Source organism: Sinocyclocheilus anshuiensis, unplaced genomic scaffold (assembly GCF_001515605.1).
Source record: "Sinocyclocheilus anshuiensis isolate Anshui unplaced genomic scaffold, SAMN03320099.WGS_v1.1 scaffold498, whole genome shotgun sequence".
Classification (NCBI taxonomy): Eukaryota; Metazoa; Chordata; class Actinopteri; order Cypriniformes; family Cyprinidae; genus Sinocyclocheilus; species Sinocyclocheilus anshuiensis.
The window spans coordinates 400,632-424,209 of NW_015547644.1; the positions used below are offsets into that span (position 1 = coordinate 400,632).

Sequence of the window (23,578 nt, forward strand, 5' to 3'; positions counted from 1 at the left end):
ACTGCTCTAGAGCAATTCATAAAATTTCAATCTTAGCACCTGCATTCTTTTTTTCTAATCCTTAGGTGACTACATTCTCAAGGCTTCTGACTGCTGCAGAAACTGAACAGCTACAGAACGTAGTTCAAAACATAGAGCTCCTTTCACTACAGCAATTTGACACGGAACACTCATTCCTCAAGAAAATCAAGTATTGTGCTCACAACATCACTACATCTTGTCACATCACAACAAAAATGCACATTTGTTCTTAATTAAATGAATTAAAACCCTTTTCTCTGTACTCAGGAATTATTTGGAAAACACCACTGGGGACAAGATACTTATCATCCAATCCGATTTTGATGAAGGCTCCCAAAGGTTAAATGTCATTGCATCTGCAAAGTGAGTTAAATGTGGTTGGTGGCATATTTTGCCAGTTCAGTAAATGCAAAGCAGCGTAATTTGAACTTAAAATATATTTCCAGGTATTCTTCGATCAATGAAATCAACAAATTCAGGAAAGAGGACAATCAAAAGGTTTTTGTGTACTTCATCACTAAACTACCCAGAATGAATGGTGGAACTTCCTACATTGGATTTAATGGTGGTAAGTTTGAGTTCATCAATGACCAACACTGTTTGTTTTAGCGAAAATCTCATCTCTAAAGTTTCTTTTATAAGGGCCATGGAAGTCAGTCCACATTGATGACCTCAGAAGATTGAAAGATTTTGTCTTTGATATAAAAGCCTTGCAGTGTCTGACCATTAGCCAGCTGTTTGAAGAAAAAGCAGATGAACCTGAAGGTGGTGTCATTTTATTTTTAAAATATCGAGCATTATCTTTGGGTTGATTCACATTCTCAAAAAAATTAAAATCATTTTTATTGCTTGCAGCTATGGAGGTTGATGACATGTACACAGAAGAAGAAAAGATGGAGCTAGAAGACAATACTGTGAGTCACATCCTCAACAGCAGCACTATATTTTCAGTATTTTTGTGATACTATTGCCACCTTGTTCAGTTCAGTTCAGTACATTTCTAGGAAGGCTCAGTAAGTAAAAATTAAGTTGTATTTCTTGTGCTCTTCAGGGCTGGAAGAATGTTCTGGACACCACAGCACTAGTGCGAAGCTGTGTTCAGAGTGCAGTTGGCATGCTAAGAGATCAGACAGAGGCAAGCACCCGTAGCACCAAGAGAGTAGAGATTCTGCTAATGCTCTTGGCTGACAACAAGACTGTACATGGTGAGAGATTGCTGTTTCTATTTTTATTCTTTATAGCTTTCATTAACTGTCTTATAAGGGATCACTGATATTTAGGTATTTATGTTACCAGCTGAATTTCTGAAAACTTTAAAGAAGCGACTTCATTTTCTATTGATGACTCATGATGAAAACACAATCTCTGCCAAGAGTTGGGTCTCAAAGGAAGCACTAAATACTGATGCATTGCAAGAAGGTGGGACTTTTAGGTAAGTGTAAGATAAAGAGTGTTTTGCACAGTATATTAGATTGTAGCCTTTCAGATGTTCTCATGGAACCTCATTGGCTTGACTAGCCCTTATAGGCTCTTTGTAAAACCCTATACCTTCTATATATTCTGTCTTTTACCCTATACCTTCTACTCTTACCTTCTCCTACCGTCTTCAACTCTACTTTTAATTATTATTTGTTTGTTTTTTAGACATGCCCTGTGGAGGCGAGTTCAAGCAGTAGTAACTCCCTTCCTTGCACAACTTGTTTCAATTATTGACCGTGACTGCAATCTAGACCTCTTGCTGGATAGAAATTCTGAAGAATCTTTGAAGAAACTGTGGTTGGACATTTTTGGAGATTTCAAGTTACTAAATGTTCCTTACACAAGAGTGGAAAACAAGTATGTAATTATTTGATTTCAAGGTGCATTTTGCGAGCCAAAACATATGCAAATATGGTAATGCTCCTGGTTTCACAAGCTTGATTGTACTTTGTGTCTGACAGGAATTCATAACGCAAAGCAAATATGCATTGCATTCTCAGCATTGCTGCTCAGTCAGTTTTTTTTTTTTAAGGTCAACTACTGTTATTTCTGACTCTGAGCAACAGTAAAAAGAGAATACGTCTGAGCAAGTTACTCAACTGGTATATAGGTAGCTACCCAAATAATAACATTAATGGCAATGAACATTATGGTATTTCGAATTCTCCCCACGAATGAAAAGCAAGAAGAGCATGTTGTGTAAATCTTAATCATACACTAACAATGTTTTCTAAGCAATCATGTCTACAATTAGCAAAAGTCATTGCTGTAACTGAAAACACTATGTTTTATAGCTCAGAGACGAAGACAATCTTGGTTCAGAACCACATTGCAGTCGACAGGAACATAGGTTGCACCTTGCCTTTCAGCTGGAGGATTAAAGATTGTCTAGAGGAACTCTGGGTGCATGCTTTGCAGCGAGAAGGTATTTTACACAACTTCTTCACTTGCTATGTTTTTTTTAATGACCAATCATTTTTAAATGAGGTATGTTCTCTTGAAGAGTTCTTTTTCATTTTCCTTTAACTCTTTTTTTTTTTGTTTGTTTTTTTAACAGGAAAATGTAAACAATAAAAGCTGTTTTGGCATTTCTTTCAACAGGACATTCTATAAAGCAATTTGAAGAGTTCTTTTGGAAGACCCCCTTGGGCAGGTGCATCTCTGAAGCAACCCAAGAGATGCAGATGGAGTTTTTCCACAGGTATCTCCAGGATTTTATCTCCATGACCATGAATGTAACATCAGAGGTGGATCTCAAGGTGAGTAACAGACCCTTTCAGAGCTAGATTTCTACCCATCATCTACACATCCAAGCACACTTGTTCGTGTGTTGTTTTTACCTTTTACTGTAGCTCTTACGTGGCGCCCTTACTTGTGGTGTACATGAGCTTAGAGGCGGTCAGGAAGCACATGAGACTGAAGTCATTTCTCTTGCATGGGTTCATGCTGCCTACCATCATTTCAAGAACCGAATACAGAACCTCTACAGGATGATCAGTATAGAGCCTCAGATTGCTCACATGCTAATTGATAACAGATGTGCCAGAGAGGGCACAGAATTGGTAATTGCATTCAACTTCCTTCTGCTGCCGAAGTTTGCATGAAAATATTTGTCACAGTGTATTACAGTGATTGTTTACTTCCCCCTGACCACCTTTCTGTTTTTCAGGTGTTAGATATGTACGCTGCTGTGGCCTGTATTGAATACCTGGAGCCCCAGACTCTAGATGGAGATGTTCAGAGTCTGGCCTGGCTTAGATGTGTAAAAAAACTACAGGTCCCAATTGAGCTGGTCTGCTGTGAGGAGGGCCTACGCCACTATGGAGAGAAAAGCAAACAGATGGTCACCCACATCCAGTGAGTTATGAGCTCTAAAATTTTTGTCTTTAATGAGATCTACAATTATTGTCTTATCATGAGTCTTGTGAAATGTTACAGCATGTACAAGTAACATGTTATTTGTCTATTTTTGTTACATTATTGCTTGATAGCACCTACAACTCTGGGGAGTAAGCTGTTTTTCAGTCTGACAGTGTGGGACTTGGTTGCTCCTATATCTGTTTAGATACCTTAGATCAGTGGTTCAGAGCCTTTTTACCTTTTTGACAAGGCCCCTCATTGTAAAGCCCTGCACGGGCCTCAAATCTAGGCCCTAGCTTTGCCCTTGTCCAACAGAATCAGAATTCGTCCGACTGCAGCCATTAAAAATAGTCCACTTTTGTTTTTAATTGCAAAATGGTTACTTTAAGTTAATATTGAAAAATGTTTTGTTAAATTCAAGTTTTAATTTTTTAAAGTGATGAACTAGCGGCCGACAGTGAGTTGACCTCATATTTGATCAGTTTAGACTTTTAAAATCAAGACTTGACTTGAGGTACCTTCAATAAAATCCATAGAACTAAAAAACTTCAAGCATATCACAATGTTAGATTAAACGTTTAACCTAGGTTTAAATAGGTAACATTTATGTAAACCTATTAGGTGCATTTCCAAGTGTTTCTGTGGACTATGGATGCTAAAGCGTGCTTAGGGCATGGAGGTGCCACCACGATCACGTGTTTTTTTTTTTCCCGATTAACACCGAAAACAACTTAAAATACGCCATAATTTTTGCTCTTCCAGATAAGAGTAATGTGTCATTCGAATTTGTAAAAGGTTTACTTTTATTTGTGTACCTTATGTTACCTTAACATGTAAGGCACCGCTGCGATCACATGCATTTTTTTTCTGATAACAGTGGAAACAACTTAAAATACGCTGTCATTTTTGCTCTTCCAGATTAGAGTAATGCATCATTCGAAATTGTAATAGGTCTATTACAGTTTCTTTTATTTGTGTATATTCACATTATCAACAAAATCCCATCGTGCTCTGGCTGAAATGCGGGGCTCTACCTCTTTGTCCATAACAATATTCAAGGTCCCCGGCACACAACCCTGTCCCCAGTGCTGGTTTTGCCTGCAAATAATACTATTTACTGTATTGTGTAGTTATCAATATTATAATTTATCATTACATCATTGAATTATTAATTTTCAGACATGGCTGGCGTCGCATTTGCTCTCTGGCCTTGTTTGTGGAGCACATGCTGCTGGGTGTTGGAGATGTGAGGTTGAAACTCAGGCCACTAGTTCTGGAACACACTCGACGCCTAGCACAAGTGAGTCGACTCTGTCCATTTCCCTGAAAATAATTTCTTCAACAATTTCATTTCTGCTTATCAGCACTCATCTCTTTGCTAAAGGTCTTGGATCGGGACTCAAATCTCAAAAAGAGGCAGCCGTTTGAGGCAGTGATCACCATACTCAAAGCCTGCAAAGATGGAGCATCTCAAACCATTTTCAGGTTTTTTTATTAGTAATATTTTCTTTAATCAAAAGATTTAGTAAGAGGCTACTAAAGGAGTGTGGTGATTTGTCACTGTTTGTTTACACAGGTTTGGCATTCAGCCTTGTCCAGTGTGCATGGGAGACCCTCAGGACCCTTTGAGTCTGCCCTGTGACCACATCTACTGCCTAACCTGTATCAAACAGTGGCTGGGGCCTGGCCAGATGCACTGCCCTCTGTGTGTACAGGAAGTGCCTGATGGCTTTGTGCTCAAGGCCTCTGATGAAATACGGTAATCTGCTAATTGTTTGGGATGAATAGTTGTTCTTTATCTCTCTGATTGTCTATCTGTATTCTCTCTATCGTTCTAAAAGATGATGTGCTTATTTTGGTCATTAGGGATCTCATCAGTCAAAACGCATTGTTCAGAATGAGATGCAATGCTTTCTTCATTGATCTGGTCACTACTGTGTGCTTCAAGGACAACACTCCTCCCAGCAGAGACATCATCCTACACCTGTTGTCCCTCCTGATGGTGGAGTCCCGCTCACTCCCTCAGATCAGAGGTATGTCTGTTTAATATATGTGTGGAGGTCTAGGTTTTGATTGGAATGAATAAATGACCAGAACGTTGTTCCTCATTCTCTCAGGGCGAGACCGGAGGTTCTTGACTAAGGCTCTTTCTCCCTTTGATGACTCTGTCGATAAAAATCCAGTGGTGCGTTCAGTGGTACTGAAACTCCTGCTCAAGTACAGGTGAGCGCAGGGCTTCTAACAGCTCACAGTACACTCTTAAACATTTATCGAGATAATATTTTTTGTCTTTTCCCTTTTTCAGCTTTGATGATGTGAAGCACTATCTTCAGCAGCATCTGACAGAAGTTGAGCAAAGCAACATCATTGAGGAGACTGATAAAACCGAGCTTTATTCTTTGTACATAAACTGTTTGGAGGTGTGTATATCACTGCCCTGACCAACTCGCGTTCACCTGCCATGTTTTACAGCTTAGCTTTAGTAGTTTATGTTAATGGTATATATTTGGTGATATGAATAACTGCATATCAACTGTGGAAAAATGGCATGCTGATTAAGGTTTATACTTTTCTGCTTTTATTCTTTTCTATACATCTTATCTTACTCTTACTTTAAAATATATTTGTTATTACTTTCTCAAGAATTAGTGTCAAAATACCCTCATGTGCAATATGTTTAAAATTTGGTTTAAAGTACAGTATGGTTCTTCTATGTTTGCAGGACTCAATGTATGATCGGACACAGTGGCATTCTGTGGCGGAGCAGCAGGCCTGTTTACAGGAGGAAACTCGTTTTCTGCTGGAGTTCCTTCACTCTGATGCTGTGTCTGCACACACTGCATCTATAGAGCACCTGCAGCGGGTGGCCAGAGTTCGATTGTGCCTGGATATGGCGGCTGACCTGCTAGTGAATAGAGTGACAAGTGCTGGTAATTTGAAAAAGCCTGTAGTGCTTGTGTTTTAGTGTGTGACATGAAACGTGACAGAACATGTCCAAGTTACATTTTCAAAATTACATGAAATTTGTATTGTGCACAAAGGCATAAATACCTTATTTTAGGAACTTATTTTATTTAATTTTTTTGCATTGCAAAATTTTTTTTTTTTTTGTGATGTTTTCTGTTATTTCTCCCCAGTTTTGAAACATTATTGCAACAGTTCATGAAATATGCACTATGATAGGGTGACCATACGTGCCATTTTCCCAGGACGCGTCCTGGGAAAATGGCACGTATGGTCACCCTACACTATGACCCTAGAATGTTTTCATGAGATTCACCCAAAAACAACAAAAAAAGTTGTCATGATTGTCAAAGGCTAGAAACTAAAGTTGAAAAAAATGTCTATTTGAAGTTTAAATAATTTTTCTGTTGATATTGATATTGTTTTCCTGATTTTAGGTGCACACGATGATCCTTCAGCTTTTATCCCATCGTTTTTGGACAGCGTGGTTAGTCTGTGCTGCCAAATCAGGAATGACTGGTACAGGGTTTACCTCATCAGAAAGATCTGCAGTCTTCATGGGGTTGAATATGTCCAGAAACTTCTGACACAGGAAGGGTTCAAGTGGCTGTTTCCTCAGGAGATTCTTGAGTCGGTGGGTTCCCTTTCAAGGGAACTTCGCCTCGTCGTGACCCGTGTCTGAAGCATACATTGAAAAAACACCAACAACACGTTGGCCGGTGACAGCCATGACGTCACTACCGGAGCGACTATAGTATAAATAGGCGCCGGGAGAACACATCATCCTCTTCTTCGTCTTCACTGACTGTTTTGTTTGAAGCGTGTAAGAGCGATCTCTATTCATATCATTATGGTGAGCACTAGCAAAGCGTTTAGAGGATGTGTGCATCCATGTCGTCATTATTTGACATCTGATGACACGCACGATGACTGTTTGTTTGGGCGATGAGCACGCATGCACGCAATGTCCTCGAGGGGGCAATCTGCGTGCACTGTGAGCGTTTTCCAATGAAAAAGCTCCGCTCTCGTTTGTCTCTCTTTTCAAGGAAAGAGGGGCAGCCATCTGCTCCCCGCGATTCAGGACCCGCCGCTGCTGAGGCACGGAAGGGAATGAGCTCGTGGGGATCGCAGGTGGATCGTATGATGAGCTCTTAGAGGTTATGGATCGCGCCACGGCAAGGCTTGACTTACCGTGGAAGCGGACTAAGGAAGTGACGTCGCGAGGTCGCCTCGAGGAACGTTATCTTTCTGGACATAACCCTCCAGCTCAGGTGAGCCTTCCTTTTCTTCCTGATCTCCATACAGAGATCGAGAGGGAATGGAAGAAGCCGTTTACCTCACGCATCCATCGATTCCAGCATACGAGTTATGCCAACATCGAGGCGGTACGCGAAAACGGCTATGAGAAGATGCCCCCTGTAGAAGAGACGCTGGCCATCTATCTCTCTATGGGGGAGAGGCAGAGGAAGCAGGCCGCCTCACTACTATGGTAGTGACGGAGAGACATCTGTGAATGAACCTGGCAGATATCAGGAAGAAAGAGAGGGGCTTTCTTCTCGATGCTCTGGTTTCGCCTTCCGAACTTTTTGGTACCTCCGCTGAGACGGTGGTCGAGAATTTCAGGGAGGCGAAGGCGCGCTCGGCGGCCTTCTAATCCTTCATTCCACGAAGGTCCAGGTCTGTGCCCAAACAACCCAGGGGTCCTGGCCCGTCTCGGTTTGAGGATCAGAGACGGGCACTGAAGGCTAGTGTCGCGGCTCCCGGTTAAGCAACTGCTAGCTGTTCCAGCATTGGAACATCCTGTAGGTCGAGCCCCCTCTCGATTGAGAGCTGGGTGTTTGCTCCCTCTTGCGTTCTTTCTAAAATCCTGTATGGTGAGGGCTTCGCCCTTTCTTGAGCTGGTTAATCCCCGGTTCCACCTTGGGCACCACTCCACCTTGTATCTTCCGGATACCCACCTTTAACAGGGTGTTGCTACTAGGGGTCTGTTGAGACAGTTCCTTCAGCATATGCAGAGCATGCGGTAGCCCCCTGTGTGACAGGCCAAGACTTAGTATGATTCTAGGCTCTTGGTCGTATTCCCTTAAAATAATATATTCCTGATTCCAAGCCTTGAGCTCTACCCCGGGCCCAGGAGTTCTGGCGCTAACAGGTACGTTTTTTGGGTTATGTAGCCTAGGCCTTTTGCCGACCTCTAGTTTTGTTTTCCTCCAGCTGCGTTCCATTTTCCATTTTTCTGTTACATCATCAAGTTGTTCTGAGGTTTTGGATACGCTAAGGAATTGGGATAAATCAAGAAGATTGAAAGCAGTCAGACAAAGCAGTCTTTTGTGGTAGAAGTGATGGTTCCTACCATACTTGTAACAAGGAGTAGAATTTACAGTTTTAGCTATATGAAGTTTGCACAAGACTAAATAATGATCTGAGATATCATCGCTTGGCTGCATAATTTCAACACCATCAACATCAATTCCATGTGACAGTATTAAATCTAGAGTATGATTTCGACAATGAGTAGGTCCTGACATGTGTTGTCTAACCCCAATAGAGTTCAGAATGTCTATGAATGCTGATCCCAATGCATCTTTTTCATTATCAACATGGATATTAAAATCACCAACAATTAAAACTTTATCTGCAGCCAGCACTAACTCGGATATAAAATCAGCACATTCTTTAATAAAGTCTGTATGGTGCCCTGGTGGCCTGTATACAATAGCCAGTACAAACGATACAGGGCTTTATCATTAACACTTGTTTCTCTGGACAATGTTATATGAAGCACCATTACTTCAAACGAGTTATACTTGAAGCCCGCCCTCTGAGAAATACTGAAAACATTGTTATAAATTGAAGCAACACCTCCCCCTTTACCTTTTGGACGTGGCTCATGTTTATAACAGTAATCTTGGGGGGTAGACTCATTTAAAATAATGTAATCATCAGGTGATGATTACATTATCACCTGGCTAAAGCCAGGTTTCTGTCAAACAGAGCACATCTAGTTTATGATCAGTGATCATATCATTTACAAAAAGTGCTTTTGTAGAAAGGGACCTGATATTCAATAAGCCAAGCTTTATCATTTGTTTATCCGTATTGCATCTGTTTTTTATATGTTGAACATCAATTAAATTGTTACTCTTAAATTGGTTTGGACGTTTTTTGTATTTTCTAGGGACAGACACAATCTCTATAGTGTGATATCTAGGTGAAAGAGTTTCTATGTGCTGAGAATTAACTGATTTCTGTGACTTCTTCAGACATGGGTCATGACAAGGCGTTCCCCATAGCGACCCCTAGAGGACGCAGTGTCTCGTTCCCTACTCGGGGAACCATGGTTACATACGTAACCTGAGACATTTTAATTTAACTTCATAATCCTGGCATGAGTGACAGCAGTTAAAGAATAAATACTTAAGTTTATTTCTCTCAGAATCAAGATGACAGTCAAATTGACCAGTATCAAGCATGTGGAATGGACTACAAAACTGTTCGAGATGCAGTAGCCAAAGCCATGCTAGATTGCAACATGAATGCAATACAGAAAGCTATTGAGGTATTTGTTTACTCCTTTGCAACGTGTACACACACACACACTGCTCCAAAATCTAGAGATCTGCCTATCCACCTTATTTTTCCCTTAAGAGCAGGCACGGCCATTTGTAAATTTTATGGGTCTGACTTCCAGTGTAATCCGCTTCCAGCTATTTTTAGCTGTACAAAACATCAATTTGTAATATCAAGCAGCAAAATGAGCTGTCTTACTATAATATTTTAATGTATTATCTTAACTATGAACACACTGGTTTATAGTGCAGGTTTTATCGTTTACTGCACTTTTGTTATTCCTCTTGTTATTTCCCAACAGCGGCTAATAAACTGGAAATCTTGCACATTCACAGAAAACGGCTTACATCCGCGTTCAAAAATAAGGTGGATAGACAATACCAGAGTGCATCTCTGTGGCAGTGACCAGGGTCAGAATTTAACGGGCTTTGGGCAAAAATGCCACTAAAATGGAAAAAAGCCCAAATTCAAGAGGGGTAAAAAATTATCCTGCACAAGTAAATAAAATCTAATAAATCTGATGGCTGATTGTTGATTTTGATCATTTCAATGGTAACTGTCAATAGTATTCAAGTAACTTAGTTTAACAAAAAAAACAGATTCATTTAACAAGATAATTATATACATTGTTATATTGCCTCTTAATGGAAAAGTTTTTGACCCTGCTAGTGACCATTAAGAGAGATTTAGTTCAGTCACTTGTAAAGTTCCAGTTGGGTTAGGATGCCTCATTATACAGTAACGAGGCAGTTCAATAGTTTGTAGGTATTGTGGCCACTACACGAACACTGAAAGTAAATGCTTAAAATATGCAATCAAATACTTGCCATTTCTCTTCCTCAGTTTTGTTAAACTGCTTTATCTGTGCTGACCAGTTTGCAATGTCTTTCAAAACATCTTTGTCAGAAGGATTGCAACTGCACACCCATGAAGAAAGCTGTTTATCTGCTACTGGCTTTGTTCAGAGAAGTCACCGCCCTGTACAGAAGTGGAAACCCCAACATGCACCCTAAACCTGAGGTAAAAACACAAACATACTCTACACAACAATTATATACTGTATAATAAGCCATATTTTCTGTATTCTATGGATTTTTTTGATAAATGTATATCACTGCTGTGTGTCTGATATTCATATTGTTTTCTTTAGCAATGTGCTGGCCTTGAAGATTTTATCAGAAGCTCAGAAGTCTTTGTCAATAATGAAATGAGAGCATTTGCTCAAGCGCTGGTGAAAAATGATCTTCATGCTCTGCGTGTACAACCACAGACGTCAGGCAGAGAATTTGTGCTGGTAGAGGTTACAGTTCACATGGCTGCAGTCCTGCTGTGTGGAAATCTGCCTTTACTTAAGCCACTGCAGCAACTGGCACTGTCCCCAAACAACATGATGGTATGAACCCTTCACACTTTACATGGTGACTAAAATGTGTTTAAGTGTGATATTTCTATCATGTTCTCCTGACAGGCTTCATTCATCCCAACTATGCCTGATGACATGTTGGCAGTTGCCCAGCAGGCCTTGGGACAACTTCAGTGGTATTGTGAGTGGATTGTGTTTGTCTGTGCTGCTATAGAATTTGCCAGTGTTATGCAAAATTCAAGACCTGTAAAAATTCAGTGCACCTGGAAACCCAGTGGTTAATATCTGACCAGAAATGCAATATTAAATTACCTTACCCTGTTCTAGCTGATGTTAATGCAGTGATAATTAAACAGAACTTCATTATCAGAACTTTGGGAGTTTAAGATAATATATTTTACATTGTTTGCCTGGGTCTTACATAAAATGTAATTTTCTGTTATATTGAGTACCTCTCTGTTGTAATACCTAAAATAACAGCAACAGCAATAATGTATGCCTATTGACCTATGGTAATATCATAGCAAACTTTTGTGGGATTTCATTCTGTAAGATATGATAACATAAAATTAAACTGATTTTGCAAACCATATTATTGTTCTAATATGACATTTTAAAGTGAAATGGGATATTGAAAAAAAAAATTTATGGCAGGATTTTCTCAATCGGTGATTTACAGTACATACTGTACCTGAATGGAGGTGCTAGAAGGGAGAGGTAGAAAAATGAGAGGGCCTTGTTATTGTCAGTGAAAAAGAAAAGTCATTTCAGAGATGGAGCAAGTTATTTAACTTCTTATTTTACTTTTAAGTAATTTAATAAAAGGTGATGAAAAGAAAAAAAAACTGAAGAATTGTTTACAAGTCCAGAATGCATGTATTAATAAAGTAAAAGGGATAACCTTTTTGAGTCACCATGGGGTCCAAGGGGGCTGGAATTTTGACAGGTCCTTGCCATTGACATGGCTTTCTGCATTGAGAGGATTATATATCGTCATTTCCTAATCTCTGGTGTCCCTTTGTGTTTGACAGTCTGTCCTAATGGTCATCCATGCACTGTTGGTGAGGTAGGGTCATGTGACTTAATTCCTATGATTTGCAGTAACACTGCATTAACTAGATGTTAATTGTCACAGGACACAGAATTAAATTTGTGTTTTGTTGTTGTTGTTCTTCTTCTTAAAATTAAAACATGATTTTCTTTCTGTTATCTGTCCAGTGTGGTCAACCCATGGAGGTTGGTCGCTGTCCAGACTGTGATGCACCAATAGGTGGCATCAACCACAATCCTGTTCAAGGTTTCCAAACCATGCAGATACAGTGAGTTACTATTGCAATGAATGCTTGTTTTTTTTCTCTTTTTTACCTTTAAGTTAAAAATGCATTAATATATTAAACTAAACATAATTAATAAATGTTTAGAAGTATTATTTCATGTAAAATATCGTAATTAATGTTAATATATAGACCCTTATGGTAAAGATTTATTGAACTATACAACCTTTTTAATGAAAATCTTAGGATTTATTTTGCAGTATTGACTTGCACACTGTACATTCCTATGTGTCATTCCTTAGTCAAAACTGGTTTAACAGTCAGTCATTTATGTAAGGCTTTTCTTGATTTTAAATTTAGCCATTTATTAGCCATAATGATTTGTAGAGATGTGGATGGTGTCTTTTTAGAGGTGATTCTTAGAGGTAATTGTTTTAATCAATTTGAGGCAATTGTACCTCTTTGCAGAGGGGACCGTACTCAGTCGGGACACATTCTGGGTGATGCGCAGCGTCGTGACCAACCTGACATGCAGGACACTAAGAATATGTCACCTGCCCCCTTCGCTCTTCGCCAGGGCTTTTCCTTCGCTCTCTGCCCCAGAACTCCCTCATCCATAATTCATCCATCTGGAGCTGCAGAAGGAAGGTCTCAATGTTGAGTTTGACCCACATTGTGGAGCAAAACAGTGGCCGGGACACCTTGCCAGTGCTCTGGAGGTTCCTTCAGAGGGTAAGATATTTATCAACCAGAGTGTTTCTCATTAGTTGAACAACCAGAGAATGCATTTCATGATGCCTGCTTTCTAGACCGATTGTTTATGTTGTGCAGACAGTCCTTTGATTATTAGCATGCTTGACTTACTAGATTACTTTCTAGGTTAGTCTTACTGACATATGAAGGACCAGCCATAGTTTATTTTGTTTTAACATGCTGATTAGTGGTGGGTTTATCTGCAGTAATAAAACAAGAGTGGAAAAAATCTGTATTAAAATCATGGCAAAAAAATGTAGAGAACACAGAAACTAAAGCTGTATATTTCAGGAAGCAGAGCTACGGTTGGTGCGGTTCCTTCCAGACATCTTGGTTCTCCAGAGGGATTTGGTAAAAAAGTTCCAGAACATGACAGAGCTAAACTACAACACTATTGGAGAGTTCCTGCAAAATCAGAAAGCAGGTACCACCATATTAGTAATGATTTGTCATGGGAAAGTGTTGAGTCAGTATGGAGATATTCATGATTGGTCTATGATCATTTCATTGTTGTTAATCATTTCAGTAAGCTTGTTGATGGTTGATTCAGCACAAATGTTTTTAGCCATTATATGCAAGCATATGCCATTTCTCTAATAATAAAGTTTACTTTCATTGCAAACATAGTGATTGTGCCATGTTTTCATTCAACAGCTTCACTCACTGCTTGGTATGAAAAGCGCATAAAAATCTTTATATCAACTTGGAACCAAATCAGGGTATCTCTGGCTACCACAGGTAAACCATCTCCTGTCTACAATGGCAAGCATAAGTTTGTGTCTTCAATAAAATTTTGAAAAGTACAGACTGTTCATTGACAGGTTCAATTGCAGTACTTTATCCAGCCTGCTCTCTGTGTTACAACTTTTCCTAAAGCTAATTGAAGTCAGTTAAGGAGATAAGATTGGAAGTGTGGGTGCTCTGCCCTTTATTTAAGGCACACAAAGCCTGGTTACCAACAAATAAAGCTGACTTCACTTGACTTAAAAAAATAAATAAAAAAATCCTTAAAATATGTAAACATTTATTTTAATGTTTTGTATTGTACACATTACAGAGATGCACAAAGCTGTACAAGGCTTTAGCATTGGTAAAGACCTACTAAGTTATTCATAAATAAGTAGGTATGATGCCCTGTCTACAAATGTAGAAAATTCAATTGCTGCTTTCTCCACCATACACTGTTAGTGATTAAATAATGTATTCAATAGAAATGTGAAAAGTGCAACTTTATACATTTCTTAGTTTAGTCAGATTAGTTTGTCTATAATTGTTCATTAAATTGCGATCAGACCTCATTTTATGAGTAATCCGTGAATGCTTGTGAATATTTGGATTTCTGCACTGACTTATTCTTTCCACTGTCGTGACCACTTTCTTTCCACTTTAGACCACTGTGCAGTAATTTCTTCGACAGTTGTCTATTATTTTTTTCCATTGATGAGTGATGCATGAGATGGTCTGTTTGTGTCAGGAGAGATAAAGCTGCCGGACGATTACACTCGGGAGGATCTGGGTTTGGACGCAGACATGCAGGTGCTGCTGCCGCAAAGAAGCGGCCTGGGCCTGTGCTCCACTGCCCTCGTCAGCTACCTCATCACCCTGCACAATGACCTCATCTACACTGTTGAAAAATACACCGGAGAGGAGTCTGGGTAAGAGATTCAGCAAATTTAGTCCCATGTCATTTGTGGTGTTTGATATAGTAGTCACTGCTTATGAGTTATTGACTTCAGCAAACCCATAACCCTAAGTATTAATCATCATGAAATATCTCTCATAGCCACAAATGGTACATGATGAGTTATTTCATACCATGAGTCTTCAGATGTTTACTGTTTTACTGTTATTGATTGTTCAGCAATAGTTCTCTGCCAGCTTAACTCAAGGTCCAAAGTCCAAAATGCAGCTGCTAGACTTCTTAGTGGTAATGACCACATTACCCCTGTCTTATTCTCTCTGCATTGATTGCCGGTGTGTTTTAGAATAGAGTTTAAGATTTTACTCTTTGTTTATAAGGTCTTAAATGGGTTAGCACATTCTTATTTATCTGAACTTGTGACTTAACATATCTGCTAGATGTTTAAGGTCATCAAATCAGAGAGAAAGGGAGACTGGGCTTTTGTCATAGTCAGCCCCAAATTGTGGAATAGCCTACCTTTATCTATTAGAATAATCGCTACAGATTCTCTGTTTAAAGCAAAACTTAAAACCTTCCTTTTAGAGAAGGCTTATAATATGTGTGTCATCCTGAGCATACAAAGACATAATACATACAGAGAAAAAAGCTATTTTATTGTTTTGATGGTTTTACAATTTGTGTACAGCACAATGGTCAGTGACTCTTGTTTTATTGTGATAAATAAGCTAAACTAAACAGACCATCAACTTAAAAACAATTTTAAAAAATTAAATATTTAATTGAAACATTTCAACATTACTTTGAAATCAGACTTACCATTTTCACTTTGCAGATGATAAAACAGCTTGTGATGCTGGATGAGTGAAAAAAACACCTACAGGCTTACTTTGAACTAGGGTTCTGCGTCATAACTAAAGACAACAATATTACTTAGTGGTGTAATATTATATTATTATATTATAATATTTAATATTATATTACGCTGGGGACCACATAGCAACACACTGGGAAAAAAAACACTCAAAACCCTGAATCACTGTGAGTTAGCAGTTAAATTTAGCAGTTTTAAGCCTACCACACCCAATTTCCCAGTTAGACACATCCAGGTCATTCTCTGTCCTGTTTTCTTCCAGTTACACGGTAAGCCCAGGTGACCTGACGGAGCTGCACGTGATCCGTTATGAGTATGAGCGGGATGTGCTGCCGTTGGTGCTGTCCAACTGCCAATATAGGATGGAGCATGGGCAGGAAACCCTGGCGGAGTACGACCTGCCCAAGATTCAGCAGCAGATCCTCACCCGCTTTCTACAGGGCAAACCACACATCACCCTTAATGTACGTCACATCTGAACAGACATTTTTCAACTCTTGTGGTGCTGTGTTTTCAGGAGTTCTTCAGGCTTGACAACCAGTAGAATAGATAAAAGAGTAAAATTGCATTTATTTTTGTTTTGTTTTGTGTTGTGTTGTGTTTTTGTCTTTTCATGTTTCAGGGTATTCCGACACTGGTGAACAGACAGGACAGAAATTATGAGATCATATTTAAAGATGTTAAGGGCAAAGTTCAACAAGTAAGTTATATTATTTATTACATTATAGATGTTTACATAACATTGTATTGGTTATGTTATTGTTAGATGTAGGTCCAATGCTCAAAATGCTCTTAATGAATATTAACATTGTTTAAATGCAACTTTTAAAATTAATTACATCCATTTTATCCATGTCACAAGCCGTTATATTATTGTGTATCCAAAGGAGTCGTTGCAGCCTCTGACACAGTACGACCTCGTGAAGGAGCTGCAGTCCTACAGTGACGTGTGTGAGGCCCTGTCCACAGTCGAACTGGCCCTGGGTTTCCTCGCCATGACGGGGGGAGAGCCACACATGCAGCTGAGCACTTATTTGAAGGAGGTGCTACAGATGACTGACCACATGGCCCCACGTGTCTTCAAGGTTGGTCATGTTCATACTTTCTGCATTTATTATTTTTAAGCAGTGGTGTTACAAGGATACTATCCTCACTGGTCTTAAGGAAGCCCTGCATAGTTAGATTGGTTTAATGTCATGATCAGACTTGTTTCTGTTAGGGGGCTTTAACACACATTCTTGTGTTAAAAAACTGTTAGGTGGAACAGAAGAGGCCTTGAGATATTTAAACGCTGAAATACTTTAACCTTGATGTTAACTTAAAAAACACAGTGTTTGTGACGCAAGATGCTAAAAAAGACCTGCATACGATTAATCAGAATTAAAAAGTAGCACACATTGAAATCTAGACTTGTCAGTCTCACTAATTGACCGCTCTGTCTCAATCCCTAATCTGTTTTCTGGCAATGTGTGATACCTGTATGTGATAATTGTGTGTGCAGGCATTAAGTAGGTGCAGCCTGAAACACTGTGTGGCACTGTGGCAGCTGCTCAGCTCTCTGAAATCTGAGACAATGCTACGTCTTAAGAGGGTGAGACACTCAACACAGTAAATATAGTATTCTGTTTTGTGCTTTTAGTGAGTTTGTATGTGGTAATGACTCTGTTCATCTTCTCTTCAGGACCCGTTTGTGGGCATCAGCAAAGAGTACAGACGTCCTTTGCAGGAGGAACACAAGAGGCTGCTCACTAGTTTTTTCACTAAGTCCAGCGCTGATGCCTTCCTGTTGGAGATGCATGAGTTTCTGCTTTTGGTCCTGAAGAACCCAAAAGCTACGGACACCTTTAGGCCTGACTGGGGGTGAGACCTGTTAGGAATATTACAAGCGCTGCAACTTTTCTTCTAAATTTTGCTTCCTTCAAATGTGCACAACCAGTTTCACTTTTGCTTCAGCTCATTATTTAGGCAGTTTAACAGTTAATGAAACATTTTCGAGAATTGCTTATGTAGTGATTATACCAGTGTTTAGTGCAATGCTGATTCTCCTGAGCCACAAGCATAAATAAAATGTACCCAGTTTGTTAATGTAATAAGAATATTGCACGTCCTTTAGTTGTACTATCCTCATCAGCTGCACTAAAACAAAAAATAACGCTAGTGTAGTCTGATTCACAGACAAATTACTTGTAAGTGAAAAGAAATCAAGGAAGGAAGGTGTCCTTTCATTACGTTTGGAATCAGTCTAACAAACACTTAATAAACTCACTGAATTCATCAGAGCGGTTACTGAATAAACATTTGACTCACTTACTGAACTGCAAGTTATAGCAGTAGCTGGGGGTTTTTTTTGTTTTGTTTTTTGTACTGAAGGCTTGTAAAACTAAAAGTAATTTCTGACTGGTTTTGTGGAACATAAGCCCCACTCTCTATTAAATAAGTTCAGAAATTAAGTTCTGTGTAATACAGTGGAATGACACAGGGAAAAAGTATTGAACACATGAAGAAAGGGAGGTGCAAAAAGGCATGGAAAGCCAAGACCTGAAATCTATCAGTAATTAGAAAGCAATCCTGCCCCTTGTTAGTGGAAATTAATATTAGCTGGTTCAGTCTCAATTGATGGCCTATAAAAAGGTGTCTTATTACCAACACGTCACACAAGAACCATTTCATGATGGCTAAAAGCAAAGAGCTCTCTCAAGACCTTCGCAAACTTATTGTTGGAAAACATACTGATGGCATTGGTTACAGAAGCATTTCTATACTTCTGAATGTTCCAGTGAGCACTGTTGGGGCCATAATCCGGATGTGGAAAGAACATTATTTCACCATAAACCGGCCACAACCAGGTGCTCCTCACAAGATTTCTGACAGACAACTTTTCTGATAATTCTTTTCACTCCTCTAAGAGCCAAGGACCACTTGTGGAGAGATTACGAAAGACCTGGAATTAGCAAGTACAATTGTTTCAAAGAAAGCAATAAGTAATGCACTCAATCGCCGTGGCCTGTATTCAGTCTCACCATGCCTGTATGGTCTTGCTCACCATGCAAGACTCCATTGCTGAAGAAAAAGCATGTGGAAGCTCGTTAAAGTTTGCTGCACAACATCCTGTGAAACATTCACAACAAGCCTGTGAAATACTGGGAGAAAATAGTCTGGTCAGATGAGACCAAATTTAAACACTTTGGATGCCATAATACACACCATGTTTGGAGGTCAAATGGCACTGCACGTCACCCCAAAAACATCATGGTGTGGCACTGGCAAAATTCATATAATTGAAGGAAGGAGGAATGGAAAAATGTACCGAGACATTCTTGATAAAAATTGAGGGTGGACATTCCAGCGAGACATTGATCCCAAACACACAGCCAAGGAAACTCTCATTTGATTTCAGAGAAAGGAAGTAAAGCTGCTAGAATGGCCCAGCCAATCACCTGACTTGAATCCAATAGAAAATCTATGGAAAGAACTACAGATCCGAGTTCATAGAAGATGCCCACAGAACCTTCAAGATTTGAAGGCTGTTTGTGTGAAAAAATCATACCTGAGCAATGCATGCGACTAGTTTCTCCATACAGGAGGCGTCTTGAAGTTGTCATTACCAACAAAGGCTTTTGTACGAAGTGTTAAATCAATTTCAGTAGACGTGTCCAAGACTTTATATTTCCCTGGGTCATTCCATTTTATTATACATAACTTAATTTCTGAACTAATTTGTTTTGTTTTCTTTGTATGTATGGATCATTTGGGTTGTTACCAACATCTGGTGAAAATTTCATGTCAACAGCACCTTTAGAAATATATTTATTGAGAAAAATGGTGACGTGTTCAATACTTATTATTCAGTATTCAATATTTCAATTTCATAATGCATATACAGTGGGTAAATATTGAACTATTGAATTTTGTGCATACATATATATATGTATGCATATATTATATATATACAGTATATAATGTATGTATGTAGTTATTGACCAAAAAAATGTCTGAATATAATTTTCTTCTTTCATAGTCCACAAATTTGTATGCAGTTTACAAAAAAAATCTATAAAATTGTGGTGGCAAAAAGTATTACACTAACTGATTATCTTGAGATATAGTATTTTCAATTAAGTTGGGTTTTGTATTCTACAGCAATCTGCAGAGCAGAATCTGTGGGTGCCTTGTTAAGATTGTGGTGATGTGCACCACAGGATGCACATCAAAAAGCACAGGAGCTCTAAAGCTCCCGTTGAACATATGAAAATCTATCATAACTCACTAAATTCTGTCTGTCTTCCAGTCTTAAAGACACTGTTGTGTCCTACATGGAGCGTAAAGATCTGGACATTCCTCCTGAGGTGGATGAGTTCTTCCCTGAAGAGATCCTGCTCTCACAGTACACAGACACGTGGAAGTTCTCTGTTCTTCTCAGACAAGAAAGAAACCAAATATAGATTCTGTACGAAGTACTTCTGTTGTCTTACCCTAATAGTCACTCTCGTATCAGGGAAAACTTAGAAATGATTTACAAATGACATCAGTACAAACTTTTGAAAACAGTGCCTTTTGTGCACCTGAGGCACTGTATGCAGCACAGCTGCTGCATATTTGCTCCCTTATATAAAGCAGTTTATACTGTAATATTAAGGTACAATCTGTCAAAGTAATCTCTCAGATAATTAGCAAGTACAATACAACTTATTACACTTATGATTGTTTTGAACTTTCTATACTTTGTAACTTTTTTGCTCTAACTTTTTTCAGTTTTGTTTGAAAGTTGCCAACAATTGCTTAACCATCCCTTCTTTATTTGTTTACTTGTTACTTTAAGATACATACACACTCATTTAAGAATGTGAACTGTTGATTGTTGAAATATACACTCCACATCATGAGCCCAGACCTGGATGCACTTATGTCCATGTCTTTGTTTTTGTCCATATTTTTGATAGCATGTTGTTTTTTTGGTTAATGTAGTTACATAGGTGTTCCATAAAAAATAAAAATATATATCTTTTACAGCTTTTCAGGGATTTCTAACCTCATTTTCCATTGCATTTTTTTTCTGTGCTTTTACTATCCTAAAAACAATGTTTCTGTGATCAACATGTATGCTGGAAAAATGCTGTGATGCTTTTTCTGTGACTAACATGGATTTGAATAAAGCGTTATTAAATGTTTACCTCCACTTCAAAGTTGGCATGTTGTATAACAAGCATGTTTAAAGTTTTTGATTTGTTTGGAAGGTGACCCCCCTCCAGTAAAAATAATATTATTCAGATACAGTTTTTAAATATATAATTTTACAGATTGCCCTAACCGATATGCTCTAGGGAGCTGTAGAACATTGACCTACCTGGTTGCTATCGACTGATGCTCACTTACAGTGGTGTAGCAAATTAGCTCAAAAGGGAAATGTATATAAATAATTATAATTAATTACAAATATTTATATCAGCTGCCAGTAGTAACTGCAGCAGAATTAATATTGTCATCAACTAGTCTGTTCGTCCAGCGAACATTCAGTATAATTTCATATCAACTCTAAGAAATGATACTTTCGTGGGCACAGAAAATAACCTTACAGTATTAATGCATTAGAGCATGTAGCTTGATCGGAATAGTAAAAGGGACATTGAATTTACAAGCGGTGACAGAATCAGAAACTCCTCTAATTCGTGCACATACGTTTTATTAACTAAACACCAACACATAACTAGTCTAAACAAACAAACAAATAAACATACACTCACGCGTACATACAAAGGGGAGCTAAAGTGGATGAATGAAGCCATTAGAGAACCAGAGAATGCAGTTATGGAAAATGAGTCCGAACCACCGGAGTTAAAAACCATCAGTGCCGTTTTACAACGGGGTCTACAGCTTATACTAAACCACTGTTTTGTTTAGTTAAATGTACGATATTTTGCATTGCCTTGGTCGTTGAACGAGTTTCCGGATGCAGTCTCGGATGAAAGTCTTGATGGTTTCAATGTTTGGACTTGCGATCACGTTCTTCCGGGTTTGAAGAGTGATGAACTCCAAAGATGTTCTGACTCAATGGTGATTGGGAGTTTCTTCCCAGGTGGAAAGTGAAAAAGAGCTAAAGAGAGACATCAGCTGAGATCCGAGGCTCTTTGGTTGAATGGAAAGACAAGGCCGAAAGCCTGGCACAAACTTAAGGGTTCCAGAAGAGTTCTAGCTCACATCCTCATCTTCTCTGAATCTAACAGAACTGCAGACTGGCTGTGTCGAGGTCTTCCATGTGCGCCGGTGTTCTGACAAATAATGCTACCTATCAGATTATGCTACCAACACTGTATTTATCCTACTGTAAGGGTAGGTTTAGGGTTGGGGTAGGTGTACAGCCTCACACCTCATCAATAAATATCATGCTGGAAGCAAAATCTGATAGGTAGCACTTTTCGCTATCGAATCATGCTACCATCTGTTTTAATGGGAGGTAGCAAAATCTGACAGGGTAGCACAAATCGTCAGAACACAGGCTCTGGGACTTAGCAACCAGAAGACGGGAAGGTGATGAGAGACGAGTGAAGAGACTAAAAAGCAAGGCGGGTCACTGAAGTGAGGCCTTTTAAGTTCTGTGGAGGTCCCACCTCTCGGGAGTCAAAGAGCCAATGGTGACTTGCACTTTTGGAAGGAAAGTTTACGACTCTTTTTCTTCGCAGCATGGTAATTTGCATATGTAATTCGACTGGGTGTTGATGCAAAACTACTAAAGATTATTAGAACACTAATATGTTGCATAAGTATCGACAAATAAATATCAACTCTCAATTAGATCATCCGAAGACGAATTCATAGAGACCAAACATGGTATATAGGTAAGATTACATGAATGAGTGGTTCTATCATAAGCATGCATAAAACAGTATACAATACAAAAGACAATAAACAAGGACAATAATAATATACACAATGACCTGAGGATATGTGTGATAGGAAGGTCAAAAAAGGTTTGTCTGTGAATGAATAGGTGAGAGTCCATTTCTATGGCATTGTGTGTTGCTCTGCCTGCAATTCCTTTGAGCAATAAAACTAGTGTTATCTGATGATTTGTCTTTGGTTGCCATGGAACCAGAGGCCTGTTCTGCCTTTTTGAGGTGTTAGCTGCTTTTTGGGGGAAGGGTCCATAGATCCTCATAGTTGGCCCTTTGGTTGGGTGAGGGGGCGTTAGAGATTATTTGTTAAATATAACAAATAATTGGGTGTCTGATTGGTCCAAACGCTACAATGGCCTAGGAGCTAAGTCTAAGAAGACAGAAATTCTGGAGAGGTTTTGACGCCCTGACATTTATGTTTTTCAGTATCTTAACCCTCAATCGGCCCTTGGGGTCAATATGACCCCAATCAACTTTTACTTAGTTTAAAAAAATGGTTCCCTTCATCTCAGTGGAATAAGATTTTGACTTTTCAACATTTTATATCTATATTCACATAAAAAAACTGGGCTTGATTCGGTTGTTCTGAAGGTATGTAAAAAAATTTTTTTACAAATCTGTCCCTTGGGGTCAATATGACCCCACATTGAAATGAATGGGAAATGTGAAAACATTTATATATTTTTTTTTAATTTGTCAAAAAAAATAAAAAATCCGGCATAAATCTGAACATTTCCATACAGAAATGAAGGCCTGGTACTAGAGCACAAATGCAATGTATAAAAGACATGCTCGCTCACTCACCTACTCACTCACACACACACACACAAACAAACAAACACACGGAGGTATGACTGCCACAGAGAGCATTTGTATAGAATTTGGCAAAAT

General features: G+C 38.9%; 1 protein-coding gene across 1 annotated transcript in view; it reads left to right on the forward strand.

The window, feature by feature from the left end:
* The window catches only part of LOC107701915 (E3 ubiquitin-protein ligase rnf213-alpha-like), a 49,422-nt gene extending 28,457 nt beyond the window's left edge, over window positions 1–20,965 (forward strand). The window contains 37 exon segments of the mRNA XM_016504068.1: window positions 66–190; window positions 289–384; window positions 468–589; window positions 664–786; window positions 877–935; window positions 1,073–1,226; window positions 1,318–1,453; window positions 1,666–1,857; window positions 2,295–2,425; window positions 2,602–2,759; window positions 2,853–3,062; window positions 3,170–3,357; window positions 4,540–4,660; window positions 4,745–4,845; window positions 4,937–5,119; window positions 5,227–5,393; window positions 5,478–5,583; window positions 5,666–5,780; window positions 6,083–6,290; window positions 6,762–6,958; window positions 9,761–9,883; window positions 10,801–10,914; window positions 11,045–11,287; window positions 11,363–11,438; window positions 12,289–12,323; window positions 12,476–12,576; window positions 13,000–13,105; window positions 13,108–13,263; window positions 13,576–13,708; window positions 13,939–14,022; window positions 14,759–14,939; window positions 16,060–16,261; window positions 16,420–16,497; window positions 16,685–16,882; window positions 17,299–17,388; window positions 17,479–17,657; window positions 20,086–20,965. Coding sequence (XP_016359554.1) covers window positions 66–190; window positions 289–384; window positions 468–589; window positions 664–786; window positions 877–935; window positions 1,073–1,226; window positions 1,318–1,453; window positions 1,666–1,857; window positions 2,295–2,425; window positions 2,602–2,759; window positions 2,853–3,062; window positions 3,170–3,357; window positions 4,540–4,660; window positions 4,745–4,845; window positions 4,937–5,119; window positions 5,227–5,393; window positions 5,478–5,583; window positions 5,666–5,780; window positions 6,083–6,290; window positions 6,762–6,958; window positions 9,761–9,883; window positions 10,801–10,914; window positions 11,045–11,287; window positions 11,363–11,438; window positions 12,289–12,323; window positions 12,476–12,576; window positions 13,000–13,105; window positions 13,108–13,263; window positions 13,576–13,708; window positions 13,939–14,022; window positions 14,759–14,939; window positions 16,060–16,261; window positions 16,420–16,497; window positions 16,685–16,882; window positions 17,299–17,388; window positions 17,479–17,657; window positions 20,086–20,239 — 5,145 coding nt within the window. The 3' untranslated portion in view covers window positions 20,240–20,965.
* The last annotated feature ends 2,613 nt before the right edge of the window (window positions 20,966–23,578 follow it).